This window comes from Psittacula echo, assembly GCF_963264785.1.
Source record: "Psittacula echo genome assembly, chromosome: 16".
NCBI classification, from domain to species: domain Eukaryota; kingdom Metazoa; phylum Chordata; class Aves; order Psittaciformes; family Psittacidae; genus Psittacula; species Psittacula echo.
This window is the reverse complement of record NC_137752.1, coordinates 7434294-7454567: the sequence shown is the minus strand read 5'-3', so window position 1 is coordinate 7454567 and position 20274 is coordinate 7434294. Positions and strand designations below refer to the sequence as shown.

The 20274-nt window shown below is 44.0% G+C and overlaps 1 protein-coding gene across 1 annotated transcript in view; it reads right to left on the bottom strand.

Moving 5' to 3' along the window:
* Window positions 1–5116: 5116 nt before the first annotated feature.
* BRINP1 (BMP/retinoic acid inducible neural specific 1) overlaps window positions 5117–20274 on the bottom strand; it is a gene marked incomplete at its 5' end in the record, with an annotated part of 59846 nt that continues 44688 nt past the window's right edge. The window contains 3 exons of the mRNA XM_080630961.1: window positions 5117–6954; window positions 13463–13685; window positions 19163–19399. Of these exons, the coding sequence (XP_080487087.1) occupies window positions 5814–6954; window positions 13463–13685; window positions 19163–19399 (1601 nt within the window). The 3' untranslated portion in view covers window positions 5117–5813. The remainder of the gene's footprint in view (window positions 6955–13462; window positions 13686–19162; window positions 19400–20274) is intronic.

Below are 20274 nucleotides of genomic sequence, written 5' to 3'. Positions count from 1 at the left end.
AAGGGGTCCTCCCTGAGCAGTAAGGTCAGTAATGCAATTTCTTTTGTGCCTTCCTATGTCTGTTCAGGGTCACCTAACCAGATCTCACTCCTCCACAGGTTCTCCAGACATGATTGTTTCTTTCTAGCAATACCTTTTGTAGTTCTCCTGGGGAAGGACCCACAGCCTGTTTTTTTTCTAGGTCTCTATACACAAGGTCACATTTCCTTCTTGCAAGTATTGCAAGTATTGGAGGCCAGCAGGAACCACCCATTGATTACACTGCTGTGCAGATAAACACTGAAGATGGGGACACAAAACGGTGTGTCTGGGACTACTTTGCAGATGTCTTTAATAACACTAAGCTCTTTTAGTATGTTTAGCTAGCTACATCCCATCTCATGTCCTGCTAAACTTAATCCAGCTCAGACTGGAAAGACTATGCTATGACACTCCTATGGTAAGACCCACTCTTACCATAGGGCTGGAGGTATATTTGTCAATATCTATCTGAGAAGCTGCAGAGCTGGTACCACTGCTCACTGGTTTCTTGTGATCAGGATTCATATGGCCAGTCTTGTATGTGAGAAGATTTGTTTTGCACATCCAAAAGGCACAGAGTGGTACCATTTGGTGGTTTTTTCTTGTTATATGGAAGGAAAGTCATCTTTGGTTGAAGAATGTATTTGTACAAAGCACCCATCTCTTGCCAGTTGAAAATTCAGGAGAAAGGACTGAAATTTCCAATAAAGTTTTTATATAGGTTTTTAGTCCTCACTGTTTTCCATATTTATTTAATTCACAGAAGGATAATAATCCTGGTGACATTAAGAAAAGCAGTTTTAGACTATGGCGAAAAGACTACTGGAAGAAGTTGCAATGGAAATGCGAAGGGATGTTCATTGATATGTGGATTAGAAAAAGTATCTTGGACAAGAAGGTCTAGAATCTGACTCGGCCCAGCAGATCCAATGTATCATTTCATACATCCCGGGGTAGAAAGAACATGGAAATGTCTCCCTTATAAACTCCTTATGCCTCATCTCATCTATCTCCCTTCTGTCTCTTCCCTAACACACACCCCACTGACCGCTCGCCTCCGTCTTTGCTTTCAGACAAGGAACTACAGCACCTAATCCTTGTGCTATCTTTTTCCTTTCAACAAGCACCAGGGTATATTCATCAAGGAATGTGCTTTAGCTGGAAACAGCATCGCATGGTTTGGATTGCCACCCGGCATTTCTCCTTCAACACTGGGAGCTGAGCAGCCAGACTAGGGATCTTGCAACACGCTGGCACAGGAGATGCCATCTGCCAAATGTCCTCCTGAGTGGTGTTTTAGTAAGTGGGCTAAAAAGCTAAAAAGAACATTCTGTCCATGGCAGCTGAAGTCCATCATAGCTTGCTTACAAGATTCTTGCGCTGAAGGGAGCCTTGGGCAAGTAGCCAATAAGTGTCTGTCACTTGCCCATGTTTCCCTTTGGAGACAGGGATTCCTGGCTTAGTATGGCCAGAGATAGCTCTGGGGAGGAGGATGGAACTGGGGAACATTGGCATTCACCAATCCCACGTGCAGCCTGCCCAAGAGGATGCTAAATCATTAACAGAGTTATTCTGGGCCTTTTGGTCCATCTTGATTTCTTTGAGGTTACTGGCATAGGTCCCATCAGCCCAAAAAGCAACAGATCTCTTGTGTTCCTTTATGCAAGAGCAAACAGGCATCCTGGGAAGGGAGAAATAAGAAGGGAAAGTGGCTCCATCCTTTACTTTCCTGCCTTCTGCCCTCATCACCCCCTCCCTGTTACTTGTCCATCCTTTCTTTGTGCCTCCAAGAGGACACTTCTGCTCCAGGACATGGTTGTTCTTGGCGCTGTGGAGGGGTCGCTGGGTCTAACTGGGGGTCGCTGGGGCTGAGCCCTTTGCCTCTAAGAAGGGCAAAGCTGCTGAGGTCCAGATTCTTCCTTATGTCATCATGTGATAGCTAATTAATTACCTCCCCATGTTTCCATGGCAACTTCATGCTGTGCTCTTAGCCCTGATCCAAATGGACATTCTGCATTCTTCTGAAGCTGTATCAGCATATTAATAAGACTCGCTGACGTCCTTTGCTTTCCGCCACATGGCTGCTAAGTCTAAATTTGAATGACTTAAAAAAAGCACATTTCTTAGTAAGCTCCCAGTGCATTCTCTCATGTGACTTGAAGAAACTGATTCCAGAAGTCTTCTGCATTTGAAGGGAAGAAGCAGGTAGATTCTGCTTTACCTGCTGCTTTTTGCCATGCTTTGACTTTGGGCCAGCTGGCATCTAACTTTTCTTTTTTACTCTAGGTTATTTGGAAGCTCCAGCTTTCATGCAGTCCTTAATTTAATTACAGCAAGGGACAAGTTCCTTCTTTTATTAGCTGAACTGGACAATCTTATGGATTAGTCCCTAACTCCTTGTACAGAAGGAGGAAGCTGAATTTCAGTCTTGTACCAATCGGAGAATGGTTACTCATATTTCAAAGTACAAATGTCCCTTTTATCATTAAACTCTATAACAATACCTACTGATCATACAGTTTAGTGAATCTGGGTTTATTGGCGAAAGGATTCTCTGAGCTCCACTTAATTCTCCTCTATTAATTATGCTCCATTCTAGTCACTGTCTGGCTGTAAACCATCTTTTTCTGACCAAATGGAGAACTTAGATAATTTCCTTTTAAGCCCATTAACACCACCATAGCACTGGTGTGTCCGCTCTAGGGGAATATCAGCTTTCTGTTATCAAGAAATATGCCAGATGCCTCCACGTCTTCTATTGCTTGCACAGATAACCTAAATCAAACCTTTGGGGTCTGAGTCTGGATCTGCCTGTCACAGACTGTCCCTTTACCTGGGGAAGGGCTTAACCTGTTGTTGGCACCCAACGTCTTGTTTATGTTTTATTGTGTTGCCCCCTTTCTGAAGCCCAGTAATACTGGGGGCTGAACATCCCAAAGCATCAGTAAAGATATATGAGAGCAATTGATTTGATCCCTAACATTCCCACAGATATGGGGCAAGATTTAGCTAATGTATTGCTAGTTACCCACGAGATCTGAGATTTAATTGCAACTTCTTTGGCTTCCAGTCACGGGAGCTGTATACTTATATCATGGGAAAGCAATCGATCAAATTAATTTCACTTTGTGTTAGTACGGTCACTGTTCCCAGCCGTGAAGGAATCTCATTGAATTCAGAATGCGTATTAGGCTATAGGTTGCTCGTAAGCAGTATTCAGTATTTTTAGAGCAATAACTATAGTTCTTTTCAGTGTCAGCTCTTTGGGTCATACATGTAAATTAAACAGTACATTTCTATTCCCTGCTTGGATAGATGTAGCTGTCAGGAACATTATTTCCACTCATAATTACAAATCTGACATTCATTTCCCATGAATAGTCTCTACTATTTGCTTAAAACTAAGTTCCATGCATCCTATTGCTGGTGAATTTTCTCTTATCAGAAATCTGACACAGGAATGGCACAACTATAAAGGAACCTCTTTGAACGGTGGGGATGCACGAACCTCTGCTGCACAAAGCAAAGACCAACCAAAGGAAAACCAGTCAAATAAACAAACTGGGAAAAGTGCAACCTCTTGCATGGACTGACTGGTAGAGAAAGATCTCAATGCAAGTTAGGGAAAACACAAAGTTACTACTGATGGAAATCAATAGATGTCCCCAGAAACATTTTTGTTACAACAGATGCATGCATTTCACCGCCTTTTGGTAGACAGACAAGGACTAATGTGTGCTTATGTGGCTAGGATTCCTTTTTGCTTTCTTACAGCCTACCCAGATAGTTTCTTTCATGCTCCCATTGCTGGTTCAGCAGAAGATTTCAGTGAATGAGTATTTTCCTCAAGGTATCCAATTCCTTCTCAGGAAACTTGGATGAGCATCAACCGAAACCACACAAATTAAACTAAACCTGAAGCCAAACTTAATTGTCTAAATCCCTGCTGTCACATGAATAACACCACAATGCATTTAGCTCTTTCCATCTTCCTGATGCTATTCTCAGAATCGGAGCCAAAGACTTCAAAGAAAGAAGGTCAAAGTTTCTACAAGACTCCTGTGATCTCGACTGAATCAACATGTCAAGTCTTAAGCCAGATCTGAGTTTTGGACTTTGGATCAGGACTATCCATCCTGCTCAGGCATGGTTTTCGCTAGGATCATAGAATCATAGAACAGTTAGGGTTGGAAAGGACTTGAAGATCATCACGTTCCAATCCCCTACCATGGGCAGGGACACCTCACACTATCCCATGTCATCCAAGGCTCTGTCCAACCTGGCCTTGAGCACTGCCAGAGTAAGAGTCAGAGAAACACCCTACTGCTCACCTCCAACTGTGTTCAGGCTTCATCGCCCAGCTTCTACATTCAAACGGTCCATTGGATGTATTATTTGTTTCAAATCCAAACACACACTCCACAACATTTTACCCACCTTTTAGTTATTTTAGTTGTTCTGCTTGATAACTCAACTCTCTTTAATTTGGCTTTATCCTTGCAAATTCAGGGTGGATTTGGTTATTGTGCTTTTCTGTCCCACCCCTCACTTTTACTGCTTTTCCAGGTATCTTAATAAAGATTTTCTCATCTGTTTTCTGGAGTTACATTTTTAGACAAAGAAAGTGTAAATGACACAAAGATTTCATTCACAGCCATGGAAACACAAGAAAGTAAAAGGGATTCTTCCTTCCCCAAATAAAAAATGGACATGTGCATCTTTTAATGCCTCTAAGTTTCCTTGGAAATGTGTTTTCTGGTGCTTTGGTGTTTGTGGTGATAAAGGTTTCCCAGTGTTCCTGGAAAACCCAGAACCTGAGGCAAAAAACCAAATGCATGTTTGCCTTTAGGTTTATCAAAGTGGCATAGGATTTTGGCTTTCTCTGGTTTAGGGACTCTGTTGAAATACCTTAAATATGAGTACCTGAAGATTTACAGGTGCTGGTCCTCCAGGAGTTAAGCTCTGGCATCACTGAAGGCAGCAGCATCTGATGCAGGACACGAACCAAAGTAACCAAAGGGACGGGATCCCATTCTTCAGCAAGTGCTGAGACACTACCTCTGGTGAGAAGCCTTCCAAGGTGGAAATCCCGAAGTGAAGCCATCTGAGACCTGCACCCACCCTCCACCTCTTACATGTCCTCTCACCAATGAGGCATTAGCGTTCCTCTCATAGGACTGCCATCACCTTCTGTCCTCCAGCAAAGCTCAGCACAGGCTGCGTGAATAACTCCACATAAAGCTGGCATAAATCTCAACAGAAGAAATATCTTTTATCTTTAACCATTTACTCCCACTATAGGAATAATGGTAGCTCTTTTACATTTACATATAACTCTTGTTTGATTCTTTGCTTTGATTGGTTTTGTCTCTTTGTCTTGGCACCTGCATAGCAGAAAACTTTACAGTTCGTTACAGAAGATTACCCCTCCCTCTGCTCCTCCCTTTATTTACTCTGCTGCCCCTAAGGAGTAGCAAGCAACACCCCCAAGGTCAAGAGAGAGTAAGGTGTTCCCCTTTTATGACGGATTATAGAAATAACAAACATGCCTGACAGTTTTATACAGCTGCTAGAACGGGTTTAGTTTTTCAACAAATGAAGAATTTCCTCTTTTCTTTTCTCTTTTGTATATTAATTACATTTTACAAATCTCGGGTTTCCCCTTTACTTTCCCCCCACTTTTCTTCCTTTTTAATTTTTCCTCTTTTTATTTCTTTTTCTCTCTTTTATTGTACTTTTTTTTTTTTACAGCAAAAGGATCAATCACCAACATGTCCATGGAAAAGTCCGGGTTAGCAGAGTTTGGCTGTCATCTGGTCCGACTGTTTGAGGATCTCGGTGTTGTACAGGTCTAGAGCATGGTTCACGCGGATGATCTCGCTGTTGGTGAGTTTCAGGCGGTGCTTGAGCATACAAGAGAACAGATCCAGCTGGGGCTTCCCCGGGGCCACAGGAGGTGCCAGTCTATTGATTCGGTCCCGAATATCCAGCAGCAAGAGCATGACAGAGGAGGAAGAATAGAACTGCCCGCCTTGCGTGTAGGACTGGTTGACCTGCTGCACAGCACTGCGCAGTAGGTCGGCGTTAAAACGCAGGCTGTAGCCATACACCTGCACATCTGAGATCTTGATGTAGAACTGGCGCTTGGTGGGGTCAGAAAGGTCCACAGGCCCTTGGCCAGTCTCGTTACGCAGTAGGGAAGGCAGCCGAGTCCGGCTGCGTAGGTAGATGTGGACAGTCTCAAAAAAGGTTTTCCACCGGTTGCCCAGTAGCAGGGTCCAGTTGTAGCACTGGCTGTTTTGGAGGCGGATTTTCTCCCAGCGTGGGTAGCCATACTCCCCAAAGGGCATGTTCCAGCCCTCGGAGTGACTCCCGCTGAAGGGGTTGACATAGACAAAGAACATAGGGTCCAGGCTGCTGTTGCGCATCTGGCAGATTCGCATGGAGATCCCGATCACCATGTGGATGAAGTCCATCCGGTTCTTGTTGCTCTTCAAGGTGAGGGACATGCGTTTGCGCCACCTGGGATCGAAGAAGGTGTCCAGGCGGATCTCGTTGCTGATGAAAGTGGTGTGCACATACAGGCGAGAGTCCATTTTCTGCAGCAGGTACTTCAGCTCTAGGTCTTGGAAGTCCAAGTCTGTCTCAAAGCTGATGAACTGCTCACTCCGTTCCGAGTCTACATTCTGAGGCTCGCAGCGACCCCGGTAAAGCTTATAGCCCTTGTTGCATGAGCCACAGAGAGAGATGTTGGCAAGGCTGCACATAGCACAGCTGTTGTTGCCCCCAATGATGCAGGGGATGGGGCGCTGGCACAAGCTGGTGCCACCATGGCAAACGCAGCTCCGTTGGCTTTCCAGAAAGGTCCCCCAGAACCCATTCTCATTGCAGTAGAGCAGAGACTGGACCCGTGTAAGCCATTCCTGTATTGTCCTGCAAGTAGGAAGAAGAAAGCCATTAGCATGGTAGAGTTTCATAGAGTGCTATTGGCATCTTACTAGAACCACAGTGTTTTCAGGGGTTCGTCTGAAACAGAGCTCTAGGAACATCGATGCCCTGCTGTGTCTCTATTTCTAGATTTAATCATTCATTTGCTGTTTAATTCCTTGGTGGAGTTCACAAGCCCTATAAGAGATAGCTGGAAGTTAGAATTGATCAACTGAAGTCTCCCTCTTCATGCTGCTCTAGGAGCTGAGACTGGCACAGTCTCCTGCCAAGGATCTCATCAGCTCTACAGTGACAAAGTTCAGCCATGGGAATAGAGCTGATAAAGCCATGCCAGAGGCTGAGGTGCTATCAGACATCACAGGTCAGCACAACTCCTAGGCTAGCAGGAGAAAGCTCCCCTCCATGGCACTGGCAATTCCCACATTCTCCAACGTAATGGGATGAGGCAAAGCCAATAGCAACCTCTGCTTACAGTGCACAGCTCAGGAACAGCAGAAAAGAGGGTGGAAGTTGGTACATAGAGACAAAGCTGCTAAAACAGCCTCTCTTTTAAAAGTCCGCTTTTAATTAACCACCTCTTCTCTGTAAAGCAGTTATACCTACCCATCCTCAGGCCCCATCACTCCCAAAACTGCTCTATCAGCACCCTCCCCTCCCATCCTGCAGCCCTGGAACAACTCCCTTTGAATGACAGTGTAACCCACGTTTAGCCTTTGTATAAGTCCCTTGCAATGTTGCCTTGTGGCCCCTTCTTCCCCCTTCCCACTGCCCCGGGGAAATCTCAGCACAGCGACTCCTTTCTCAGCAGCCTTCAGCTGAAGGCCTTGTTCAGCCACCCGCTCCCTCCCTTCCCTCCACCACCCCCCAGCTAATGAATACTTCATTGTCTCCTCTGGGCAAGAAGTTCTTGGTAGTGCTGCAGTGAGAGGACTGACTAATGACAAATTAGGATTCAGTCCCTGTAGAACTGGAGGAGTGATTACGGACAGAGGCTCTCAGAGCTGGATTAGAGAAATTCATGGCACCTGCATCGCCTGACCTCCGAATAATCATTAAGCTGTAGGCTGTATCAAAGAAGGCATTAAATGATACAGCAGCAAAGAACAGCAAGATGATTAGGGGGAGGGAGCGAGTGAAGGGATGAGAGTGGAAACAGAGGAAAGCACTGGAAGGAAAGAAGTAGTCAAGGAGTAGAAGCAGAAAGGGTGGGGGGTGGGAAATGCAGGTAGAAGGAAAAATGAGAGAGAAATGCCACAGGCAGGAGGAATAGGCATGGAGAAAGGAGGAAGCTGAAACAGCAGCAACAACTGAAAGACAGGACAGGCAGGAGTGAAAAGAAGCAGGAAGAAACTGAGTGAAAGGAAAAAAATTAGTGAGGAAAAAGGCAGTGCATTAGAGGAAAATTGTGAAGCCTTGAACGTGGGAAGAGTCAACTTTCACATTCCTCCTGCGATACAGGGCTGCCTGGGTCTTTTTCCATATCCACAGCTAACAGGAGCTCTCCTGACAGTGGAAAAGACAAGGTTGGTTAGGGAGCTTGGTAGCAAGGCAGTGATCCCTATAAATATCTGCTGCAGAGAGAGATGGCAACAGTCCTAGTCCCTAGAAGTGTGCATGGCTCCTCCTGGTCTCTAGGACAGCTCTGCTTCAGCAGGCAGAGACAGCACATCACAGTGTGTCTGCAAAACACATCGCTGACAGCAACAAGCACTCTCCGAACCATCCCCTGGGGGCTGGACTCTGCCTTCTGCTCATCGGTGAATTTTTGCTCACTTTTCCAGCAATACAAATATTTTTTACGCTACCTGAAGCCTCACAGTTCCTGTTTGGAAAGTGCCAAATGCACCTGAATTTAGCAAGGCACCCAGATGCCACGTTTCAATCTCCCTAAGGTGCTGTGAACCCACCTCAATTCCTCCATGCACCTCCTTGAAAGCTTCTTTCTTTACTTCTAAGCAATCTAAGCCAGGAGCTAGAGAATCATAAGCAAGAGGAGAATGACCTAAAACCAAAGCAACCCTCTAATATGTACACACAGGCTGCTTGGGGTCACTGGGTTGGAGGAACTGCTGAAGGGAAGCACAAGGTTCCTGCATGCTGCCTCTTCCCATGGTTGGGCTTGATGGCAATGATGAAAATCAGAGATTGCTTTGAAGGGAATATCTCCTGCAGTCCCAGACTTCATCCCTAGCTTCCACTCCCAATGTGAATTATACTAAGATAAGGAGAAGCCCAGCAGCACAAAGAAAACAAAGAGCTGAGCCAGCGAGCTGGTGGCAGAGAGATGGTAAATGTCTAGCTCCATCAGGTACCCTCTTAGCATCCCTAGCCCTGCCTATAAGGTAAGGGCAATATTTCCCTCATATCCATAGCTCTTCCCATGGCCACATTTGTTGCTTTTTGTGGGACTGGGTTTCCAGATGAGGTAGCAATGGCTGCTCATAGGCCTAAGAGTGGTTTCTGAGGTGGGTTTGATGAGGTATTGTCAGAGGTGTGCATGTGCTGCCACCACTTTCATACAGCTGCCAACAGCTTCATACAGCTGCATATGCAAATGATAGCCAAACACAGGCTGAACGGCTACCATGCACAGATCCCAATTCCAGCTCTGCGCAAGTGAACTCAACTCTCCTGATTTCCTCTTGCACAGGATTCCCAGCATATTTGTGCAGTGCTGGCTCAATGCTTTACACGGGTTTTACATGCTGATAATACCATTGAGCTCATGGGGCAAGGACTTCAGGGGGCACAATGAAGATTGGAATCAGCTGACCATATCCTGTCTGTCTGAGGGGAAATAAAAACAAACTCTGTTGTTCCATCCCTCTCTTACACTAACAGGGGAACCTCAGCTGATGTTTTGCAATTGAAACCAGTTATTTTCCTCTTTCCCAGGTCCACTTTGTGGAGGAAGGATGGGAGGAGATGAGGAGAAAGAGGGCTGAGGGGGTTTTGGGTGGATATATATGTCTTAGCACTCAGCAAAGACACAAGTAGGACAGAAAAAAAAAGAGCCTACCAACCATCTGCTGATGGCAGCAATAAAGGGTGTAATTAAATGAAAATGCAGCATCCAGGGCAGAGCTGGGCACCGGCTACAAACATGACAATGGGAAGTGTGAGAAAATGAGAGAGAGGAAAAGTGATATAAATTATCCCACTTTGTCTTGTAACTGGGGCAGGATAAGAATATAAGGAGACGCAGTCACAGCCCTTGAGCTGACAGGAGGCAAACTTCCTAAGACACATCCCTGTGATGGCTCAGCCTCATGTGAATATAACCAAGGGATGTCAGGGCAGAAGGAAGCTGGAAAGAGCTACTTTAAAAGCTAAAAGCCAGCAGCACAGAAGCCATTGGTTTTCATTTTAATTATTTTCTCTTTCATTAAAATGTCATCGGTTTATCTTTCTCCCTCTTCATATCATTGCAAATGTTATTTTGCCTAATATTTTCTACCTCTGCTAGTTCAAAGTGTAAAGTATCAGAGCATGTGAAAGTGAAAAAAAGGGAAACTAAGTCTTCAGAGGTCACCGTCAAGCAATTTTACATTCAGCTTTAATATTTTACATTCCAAAACTAAAATGAAAAAGAACTACATCCAGGGAAAGTGGTGACTGAGAGGTTTTTTTGTGCTCTTTTCTTGATGGTGCTCACTGGAGACATGCAAACATCACATAGAATGGTTTGGATTGGAAAGGACCTTAAAGCTCATCCAGTTCCAATCCCCTGCCACAGGCAGGGACACCTTCCACTGGAGCAGCTTGCTCCAAGCCCCTGTGTCCAACCTGGTCTTGAACACTGCCAGGGATGGGGCAGCCACAGCTTCTCTGGGTGCCCTGTGCCAGTGCCTCAGCACTCTCAGAGAGAAGCCCCCTGGCAATGGTGGGAATGGGGGGCCAGGTAACCACAAAGAGCTGTTTCACCATTTCAAACCTATGTGTTGTGCCAAAAAAACATGTTTTGCAGGCCAGTGTTGGGCTTTCAGATCAGGAGGAGAGGTCAGGTTAAACCAAAAGGTGATGAACAATTTTATTTCCTCCTGACTTCAGGATGAGTCAGGTCCGGGGAGGGGAAGCTGAGGGGTGTCCCTTGAGACAAAGCTGCCGCTTTGTTGTAGATGGTGTTTGAGCTCATTAGAAAAACAAACCATAGCAAAACAAAAACAGAGCCCAAACAAACAAAAACCCCCACAAAAAAAAACAATGAGAAACTGGAGCCAGAAGGACAGAGCCCAGTTTTTTAGTTGCAAGAGTAAAAGGTAGGGATTTAACAAGTTCTTTGCAAACTCACCTTCCTCTTTCCAACCAGCACTAGCTGCTGTGGAGGTACTTCTGGGCTTTCAGCAGGGCACAGTGAAGTAAAAAAAGCTATTTTTACTCTCAGCAGCTGCAAGATGTATTCTTAACTAATGACAATCTGGCTGGATCCCAGAACATGTAGCAACCCCCCTTCCTTTGGATGTTATTTATATTTTACATCCATAATGCAGCCATAGGTACTCATTCAACATTGATGCTTTAACAGCTCAGGGGTGCTTCCTTTTTCAGACTAACAAACTTACCTGCAAAGAGGTGTTTTTTAAGCAAAAGCAGTTATATCGATGTGTATATATATGTTGAAAAGCATATATTTGTAAATATAGCCATATAAATACGTATTTTTATAGCCTTCCTCGCTATTGCAAAAGGTCATGGAGAATCAGCCTAATTTCCAAAATCCCTACTCTTTCTCTTGGGATCACCACCTCCTCCTTTCCCTGAGGACCATCAACAGTAATTGTATTTCTTTTTTCCATTGCTTTTGAATATATAATGCAAGGTTACTATAAAAGAGAGAGGCTTGCTCTAAATAGAACCTTTCCATCCTTTCAAAGCCATTGGCATGCTTGATAAGCATCTGTCATTCTGTACAGTAACAATTAGGAAATTAGAGTATTTCCAGGCTTTGGTGAAAGGCACAGTGAAACGTATACCTCTTCTGCTACACATCTACTGAGCTGCTCCCCTGCCTCGCTACAAATGCAGCATGACAAATAAGAAAGGAAATGATAATATGCCTGCTGGTGTTGACTTAAACAAATCAAGCACATCAGTCAGTTAAAAACCCAGCTGCCATCAACCACTCCATCCTCCTTCCCCCAGATTTTGCAGTATTAGATGGAGGCTGCCTTTCTGCGTGGCTGACTCTTTAAAATAGAAGAGAAATGCTAAAGATGTATTTAGCTGAATGCTTTGCAGCACCATGGTTGGCTGGATATTTGCTTACTGCTGCTTCGCTTTGTTGTTGTTGTGGTACAACTCAGAATCGTGCCTGGATGTGCTTGTGATTCCTCCACCACTTGGCTTGGTTCTAGCAGCTCAGCCAGCTGGCAGGAATGGGCCTATTTTAGGAAGTTTTCCAAAGGCTTTTTTCCCCTAATTTCTTAAACTTAATAGATATTTCCCCTCATCCCTAGTAAGTCTATCGAGTCTTTGCCCAGAAACATGAGATTTCTTGGTAATTAAAGAGATGCTAAACCCTGGAAGAGTTTCCTAAGCTGTGCAGTGATGAAACGAAAGCTCAGTGTGTTTAGTGGCCAGGGAGCTGGATGCTAACAGGGGACAGCAGTCAATCACTTAATTTTCTCTTGAATTTAGGTAATGAATGAGATGAAGAAAGAGTTCCCCCCCACAAATATTAACTTGGCCTAATCCTTTCAAGAGAAGCATGGACAAAAAGGCACTTGGACTCCTTTATTCCAAGATTTTCAGTGTTAGTTCAGACAATGTAGAAAGAAACATCAAGAGATGTTTATTAAAATCTACTGATATAAGTCTCCAAAAAATGACTGGAAGCAAACTTAAACTGAGCCATAGGGCAGGGCTGAAAGGAGCCCCAGAAAGCCAGTATTAGATATCAATACCTAATCCATCACTCAGTCAATATCAATCAATAGTTGCTGTAGCTGTAATCTACTGAGATTCTGATCAGCACAGGTTTGCAGGTTCACTCTGCATTTTGTGGCAGAGATGTGATTTATTCCAGATGAAACTAAAGCATCTCTTTCACTCTGGCTATACTCACTGAGGAGCACAACTCCAAAATGGGCTGAAACATCTTGTGCTCTGTATATCCACCTCAGCAGCAAATGGAGGCTTAAAGCTGGGCTGTAGTACATGAGGCAAAACTGCTTAAAAAGCAGCTTAGTCTGTTTGGCTGTCTGGTATTAGCCTTGTAATACTGCTGCAGAACACCACAAAATAAGTGTGTGTTCTTTATCTGGGTAGTTAAGACCACACAGAAGGGATGTGGATATATTTAGGTATGTGATAAAGGTTACTTACACGTCCAGAGGTTTCAACACACACTCAGTCTTTACCGTTTCCCCCACACCTCCACGTTAGCACATCCTATACCCAAACACTTAGGCTGTTGGGTTTAGGTCAAAGCCCAGGCTTGGGTCCACCAGTCACCCCTGACACCGCACCCATCCCCAATGAAGGGTGAAGGTACCTTTCTCTAGGCAGCTGGTGGTTAGGATTGTGCCGACACCGGACACTGAGGCCAAAGAGTTTGCGGGCAGTGCGCTGGATCTTCTGGCGCTGGGCTTCCAGGGAGCTCTGCAGCAGCTTGTAGCGGTTCTGCAGATCCCAGTCATTCCCCCAGTGCTGGTGGATGCTCCCAATGGTCAGGAAGTGGTTGCTAGGTAGCCTTTTCATGAAGGATTTAAACTCATCTGGAACACACAAAAATGCGGAGAAATACAAAGGTTTCTGAACTGCAACAAAGCTTCAAAGGTTTTCATTAACAGGATGACTTGAGACTGACAGAGGGGAGATTAAGATCAGACATTAGGAAGAAATTATTCCCTGTGAGGGTGCTGAGGCGCTGGCACAGGGTGCCCAGAGAAGCTGTGGCTGCCCCATCCCTGGCAGTGCTCAAGGCCAGGTTGGACACAGGGGCTTGGAGCAAGCTGCTCTAGTGGAAGGTGTTGGAATTGGATAAGCTTTAAGGTTCCTTCCAATCCAAACCATTCTATGTTTAGCTCACCAGTCTGACATTCTTCCCCAGCAATCCCATTAATTCCATGGCTGTTGCTGCTCCTACATGAGAACTGCAACCCAGAGAGAATTAGAGTGAAACAATCCATTTAATGCATGGAGCAAAAAAAAAAGGAGACAAATTCCCTGGGGTATGGGATCATAGTTTAGGGGTTATGAGCAAGAAGCAAGGAGTTGTAGTCATTCAGTTAAAGAGCTCTTCATTTAAATTGTGTTTTAGCTGCTCCTAAAATTATGTTTGTTGCTGAAGTCAAATCACTTTGTGTTAAAATAAGAGGAAAAAAGGGCTTTATAAAAGTCCCCAGAGGAAGGGTTTGGATTGTGTTCCAATGTCCTGCTTCTCATCTTTTAAAAAGAGCATTTGATTCTTCTTTTCTCATTTACTTCATTTGAAGTTAAATGAGTTGTTTTCTGTAACAATAAAAATAAAATCAAGCAATTTGTAGGGCTAAGGTCAGAACTAAATGTGTCAATTTTAGCCAAAGGGAAAAAACTAATTGATCCAAATATGTGTTGTTAAATGTTGGGTTGTGATCACTTTAGTTCTGTTTGCTTTTGTTTGATAATAAAAAAAACCACATTATGCTGGGTTTGTTTGAGGTTTTTTCATTACAAAATAGTATATAGAGATGTTGGTTCTGTTCATGACCACCCCTTCCTAACTGAGAAGCTCCAACTTCCTCATCAGAAAATAACTCAATTTTTGACACCAGAAAACTGTGTTTGACACAAAGGGAACTGGAGAAAAGTGATGCGTGGACCGAAAAAGCCCCCGTGAAATGCAATAAAGATAAGTACAGTTTTGAACCAAGAGAGAAAAATCCCATGCATCAGTATAGGCTTGGAAACAACCCGTTGAATAAGAGCTGTTAAAAAGGTCCTGGGGGTTATGACTGGCACGATGCTAAAGGTGGGTTAACACTATGTTCTCACTGGAAGCAACACAAACTGTACACTGGGCTAAATCCAGTAGACTGCAGAAGTTAATATTCCCCTCTTCTTGGTATTGCTAAGGCTGCATCTGCATTTCTGTGCCAGCTTTAGGGCCACCCAATTAGAGATGGGTGTTGAGAAACTGGGAGGCCACAGCAAAGGACTACTGTGGTGGTCAAGGACCACAAGTCCTACAAGGTCAGGCGTAAGAAGCTGCGCTTGTTAAATCTGGTAAAGAGGCCAAGGGGCAACCTAATTACAGCCTACAACTGCTTAAAGGGTACTTACACATATGAAGGAGAGAAACTGTTCTTACTAGAGACAGTTGATATAACAAGAAGCAATAGCTTGCAGATTGAGCACTTCAAATGATTTATTGAACAACTTCTTCCCTTGGAGGTAATGCAGCACTGGAATGTGCTGCCCAGAGATGCTGAAGAACACTTTAGACTGCTAAACAGAACCGTGGCTGACCTGATCTAGTAGTGCTGATGGTAGTCTTACTTCTATAGGGAAGTTGGACTACAGCCGTGCTATACACTCCATAAAGCATCCAACAAGAAATGCAGCCATCTTGTTCTGTAAGTTTATCTACATAATTTTTCTTCCTTTCCTAATCCTTTATTAAAACTCCTTCATCCCATTTTCAGAAAAGAGGACAATAGCCAGAAAGTGAAAGCTTGAAAAGGCTGATATCTTTTCAATAAAGAGAAATAATCCATAGAATTATTGAAGAAAATCAGACTAGATAATTTACAATCTGTCATACAAAGCTCATGGATATTTGTCTAACAGATTTCCTATTATTCAGTAACTTGCAGTTCATGCTTAACTGCCTAACAAAGAATATCTCTGTGTTAGTCAGTACCATCATTACATAGATGCTAAATGGATGTTCATGTCATACTCATCACATGGTGAAACTGAGCACCTAATAAAGCTAATCACCATCATTGCACTATCAACATCCACGGGACATCTGCTTGTCTCTTTTCTTTCCCCAAGATAATGGAGAGATACTTTGGTTTTAATCATCTCCCAGGTTTTCACTCTCTTTGCAATGCTGCTTTCAATGCCCTTCTCCTCACCAAAAATGATTCTCTCCTCTTCAGTGGTCTTCTGAAACTATCATCATGTATAATTGCTTCTGTTGACCATGCTGATTACTCCCGGTACATTTCAGCAGTAAAAGCCTTGCATTTGCTTCCCGCCCCTTATAAATCAATTTCCTCAAAAACCTGTTTGTGCAAAAGACCAAGCTCTTTTTCCTTCTGATGATGAATGTGCTACATTTTTCATAGAGACGGGTAAGGGAGAAATTTCAGTGCAGTGTGCACATTTTGATACTGCAGTGCAACGTTGGGGGGAAAACAAATGAGCAAAGAAAGCTGGCAACAGAAAAGCTGGATGGGGTTGGTTTTGTAAAGAGGGGAGTGAGAAAAGGAAAATACTTTCCAAAATGAATAGTTTCTTCATGTCTCCAGAACTCTCTCTGGAGCTATCTCAAGACTATGGCTGCATGGTGCTAAGTCTTGTGCCTTTCTGGGAATAGTTCATTCTTAACCATGAGACTTCCCAATTAATTAATCCATCTGTTTGCATTTAAGTTTGTTCTATTTATCTGCTCAGAAAGTGTTGATGATGGTCAGGACTACATCTCCCACAATCCCATGGCATCTCTTTGTGCTGAGTCACCCTGTCCCTGCACGCAGTCTCATGGCAATGACTCAGCATCACAGATGGTACAGGGCAGAGGGTCCAGCCTCTGGAGAGCATCACAGGGAAACGGCCACATCAAACATCTCTTTCAAAAGTGAAACTTCTGTTTCTCCACTGCTAGTCTGTTCAGTTAAAAAAAGAATCACTTTTCCATCAGAAAGCAATAATATTGCAAAAAAAAACCAAACAACCCAAACCAAACCCTGACTTTTAATCAAAAGGCTGTTTTAAAACCCAGAATCACAGCCCTGATGCAGAAATTTTTGGCCAGCCACACTAAAATGCCAAGAATAAGGTGGTGCTGTTTTTCTCCATTTACACATGAGCAATGAAGCACAGGATCGAGAGCTCCTGAGCTGACTTAAAGCAGCATCAGTTCACTGCAGCCTCCTTGACTTTGAAGATATCATCCCAAATTGCACCACCTCTTGATCTGTCCTGCACGATTCTTGCAAATTGACAGAGGAGTCCAACACAGAAACAGAATAGAGATCTTTCAGGCTATCTGCAGCTTCCTGCACAAACGGTATTTGTTTTCAGAGCACTCGTGTGCCTTTCAGCCCACTTTATTGGAAAAGCCTTCAGATGTCATTAGAGATTTCTTTTCTGCTCTTCATAATGAATAAAATCCTCTAGTTATTGGGAATATTTATTAAAACAAAAGCAGCAAAATACTAATACTAGAGTCTTTTGTGGTAGTCACTTTCATCTCCAAGGATAAGTTCACGCATGAAGCAACGAAGTGATGAATAAGATGCAGCAGCTTTAAACAGAAAGATAATCACTCCATCTAGCCCTGAAAAGCCCCCAGTCCTGGGTGGAATATGGCTACAGCACAGCAGAGAATTGCACTGCAATGTGTCACTTTAACACAGCAAATGAAAAACACCTTTCCCTGTTGAAATCTCAAGGGGAGGGAGACTGAATATAATTATCTTTGCTTAGATCCAAGTCTTTGCTTAGATCGAGTGCAACAAGTGCAGAATGTAACAGTAAAACAATCACTGTGGGACTGTAATTCTTCTCTCTTCATAGGGCTCTCCCCTTCTAAGTGTCTGGGTTAGATCCCCGGGGAGTGTAAAGGGGTTTGATGAGTGGTGGCCATGTGTGGCTCTTGAGCATCTTGCATGAAGACCCTGTGCCAGAACTAGCAACACATAACTAGTGGCAGAGCTGTGCTGGCAGCTACTGTCAGGAATCCTAATTTGTGTAGTACTGAGCAACAGATGTTCAGAAGGCATTGTTTCTGGTTTACTCTTGGGTACCTACTCCATCCACGAGCCTCCCAGAAAACCACTGACCTCTTCCACTAGTGACCTGCTTCTGGAAATGCCCCAGCTTTGTGGATCCTCGTAGTATAGAGATGGATCTTGTCAAGACAGTAGTCAGCCTCACGTCATTAGCTACTACTCTAACTTTGCTCAGCTGAACACCAAGTTGACAGCATGAGCTGGACATAAGAATCTGTACAACAGCAGGCACACCAGCAGGGTCCACATATCCAAGCATGAAGCAGTCCTCAACAGCCCTTTGGGGAAACATCATAGGCCACTTCATTTCAACCATTAAAGGGATTATGGTGACCTTCAACATGAAGAAAGAAAATGCTGCTGGGAGACTTATGAAGAAGAATTGAATGGAGCTAGATGGTCCCTTCCTCATAGCTTTCTTTCCTAACATGGAGACCTGGACAGCTATGACTATAATCATTAAAGAAAATGAGTTGGAAAGTAGCTGGCTAACACTAAGAGATGTGAGTTAGCACAGGCATAAGTTCTCGATTAAGTTCTGCTTAACTTAGTGCCCACATGGCTTCAGGGTAAGGAGACCACTTGCTAAAGAAAAGGCTATAATTGCACTGGTATGGTTGCTCCTCAAGCCCTTGAGGATGCGTACTGCCCAGCTATTACAACACACCTACAGTGAGTGTTACCAGTATCGACATGGAGCGAACTCCTTGACAGCCCAAGGACACACTGTGAGAAAATGGAGGGAGAAGAGAAACATTCACATCAGCGGACACTGGCACTGTAGGAGAGAGAAGTAATTTTCCCTTCTCCTCTCTATCTCAAATGAGGTGTCATCTGGCCTGTGCTCTCTCTCTTTGAATTGCCTTTCACCAAAGCAGAATAAATCATTCATGCAAATCTGAAAAGCAATTTCTGCATCATTCATATTGTGGAAGTTTCTCTGCAGAACTATTAAAGAGAGATTCTGAGGTGGTTTGGCACGAAAAATCAGATTTTTAATCAAACAAATTCTTCCACAGAGAATATCAGCTTACACATAGAATTATGTGTGGTGTGTGGTTTTACCTGTATGTGTAATAGAGAAAAAAGGCACTCCCTCAAGACTAACAGCACAGTTTTTGGGTCAATATCCTCTACTTTCTTGTCCAAGTTGAAGCATTATATTGAGAGAAGAAAAGATCCTGAACTGATATAATCTGATGTGCTTTGCTTGAAACAAATCAATCAGAAAATGAGTTTTGCTCGATTACCTGAATTCTCCAGATCTTTATAGGCTTCTGTCCAGGTCTTGCCCATGTTTGCTAGCGTGTACTCCATGATCTGGATGTCGGTGATTGGGCAGTTGCACTGCGGGAACTCCTCCGCGCACTGGCAGCCGCACTGGCTGTTCCGGCAGATGTATTCCCCTTCGCCATTGCACATGATGTAGCTCAAGGCAGACTGGACAAACTTCTCCTGTAAATACTGAGGGAAGATGATCTGGAGACCTGGCATAGAAACAAGAGGTGGGGATGTGGGAAGAAGAAAAAAAAGTCATTTCAGGTACCTGTTCAGCTTTCAAAACGTGTTTCATTAACAGCTTGGGAAAGTGATGCTGACGAATTAAAAGCTGCTGGGATGTTTCTCTTGAAGCTGTCACAAGTAAGGAAGGTGGGGTACAAATTGCATGTCTCCACTGCAAGGAGTGACTTAGCTAAGAGTAGAGCCCATCTGCTCTGTGAGAGAAGGGTGACAAGTAACTCCCCTCTCCCCAGCACCCAGTGTACCCCCTTCATCCCAGTCCTGGCTCCCAGTATAATACAAAACATCTGAATACGAAGCTACCTTTATTCCCAGGTTTGGGGTTTTTATACTTTGCAACAAAATGCTAGTTCAGAAGTGATGAACAGCATTATGCTGTTCTGGCTTGTTTTGAGAGAGACTAAACAGGTTTTGTACCACAGAAACAAGGAAACTACACACTGAAGGAGAAAGAAAACAGAAGAAAGGAAAATAGTACAAGGAGGGATTTAGAAAAGACCCTTGCAGAGTTAAGTGCCCAGCTCCCACAGTATAAATACAGGAGCTGGGTACCTGAGTCTTTTCAGCTTGCTCCCTGCTAGGAAGGCTACATGCCAAATCCTATGAAAGTGCAAATGGATTTAGTGCCAGTGATTTCAGTGGTGTTCTGCAGATTTACATTAGTGGAGAGCTCTATCCCCATATCGCTTTCTCCATCTGGGTGTTTGTGTATCCATCCACCTATGCAGGCATCCGTGTAGGTGGACGCTTGCTCAGGTACCAGAGGACATGCTAAGTTTGAGTGTTTGCCCTGTGTGCAGTGAGCTTGTTTTCCCAGCTTGTCCTTTTCCAGCCCCTGTCT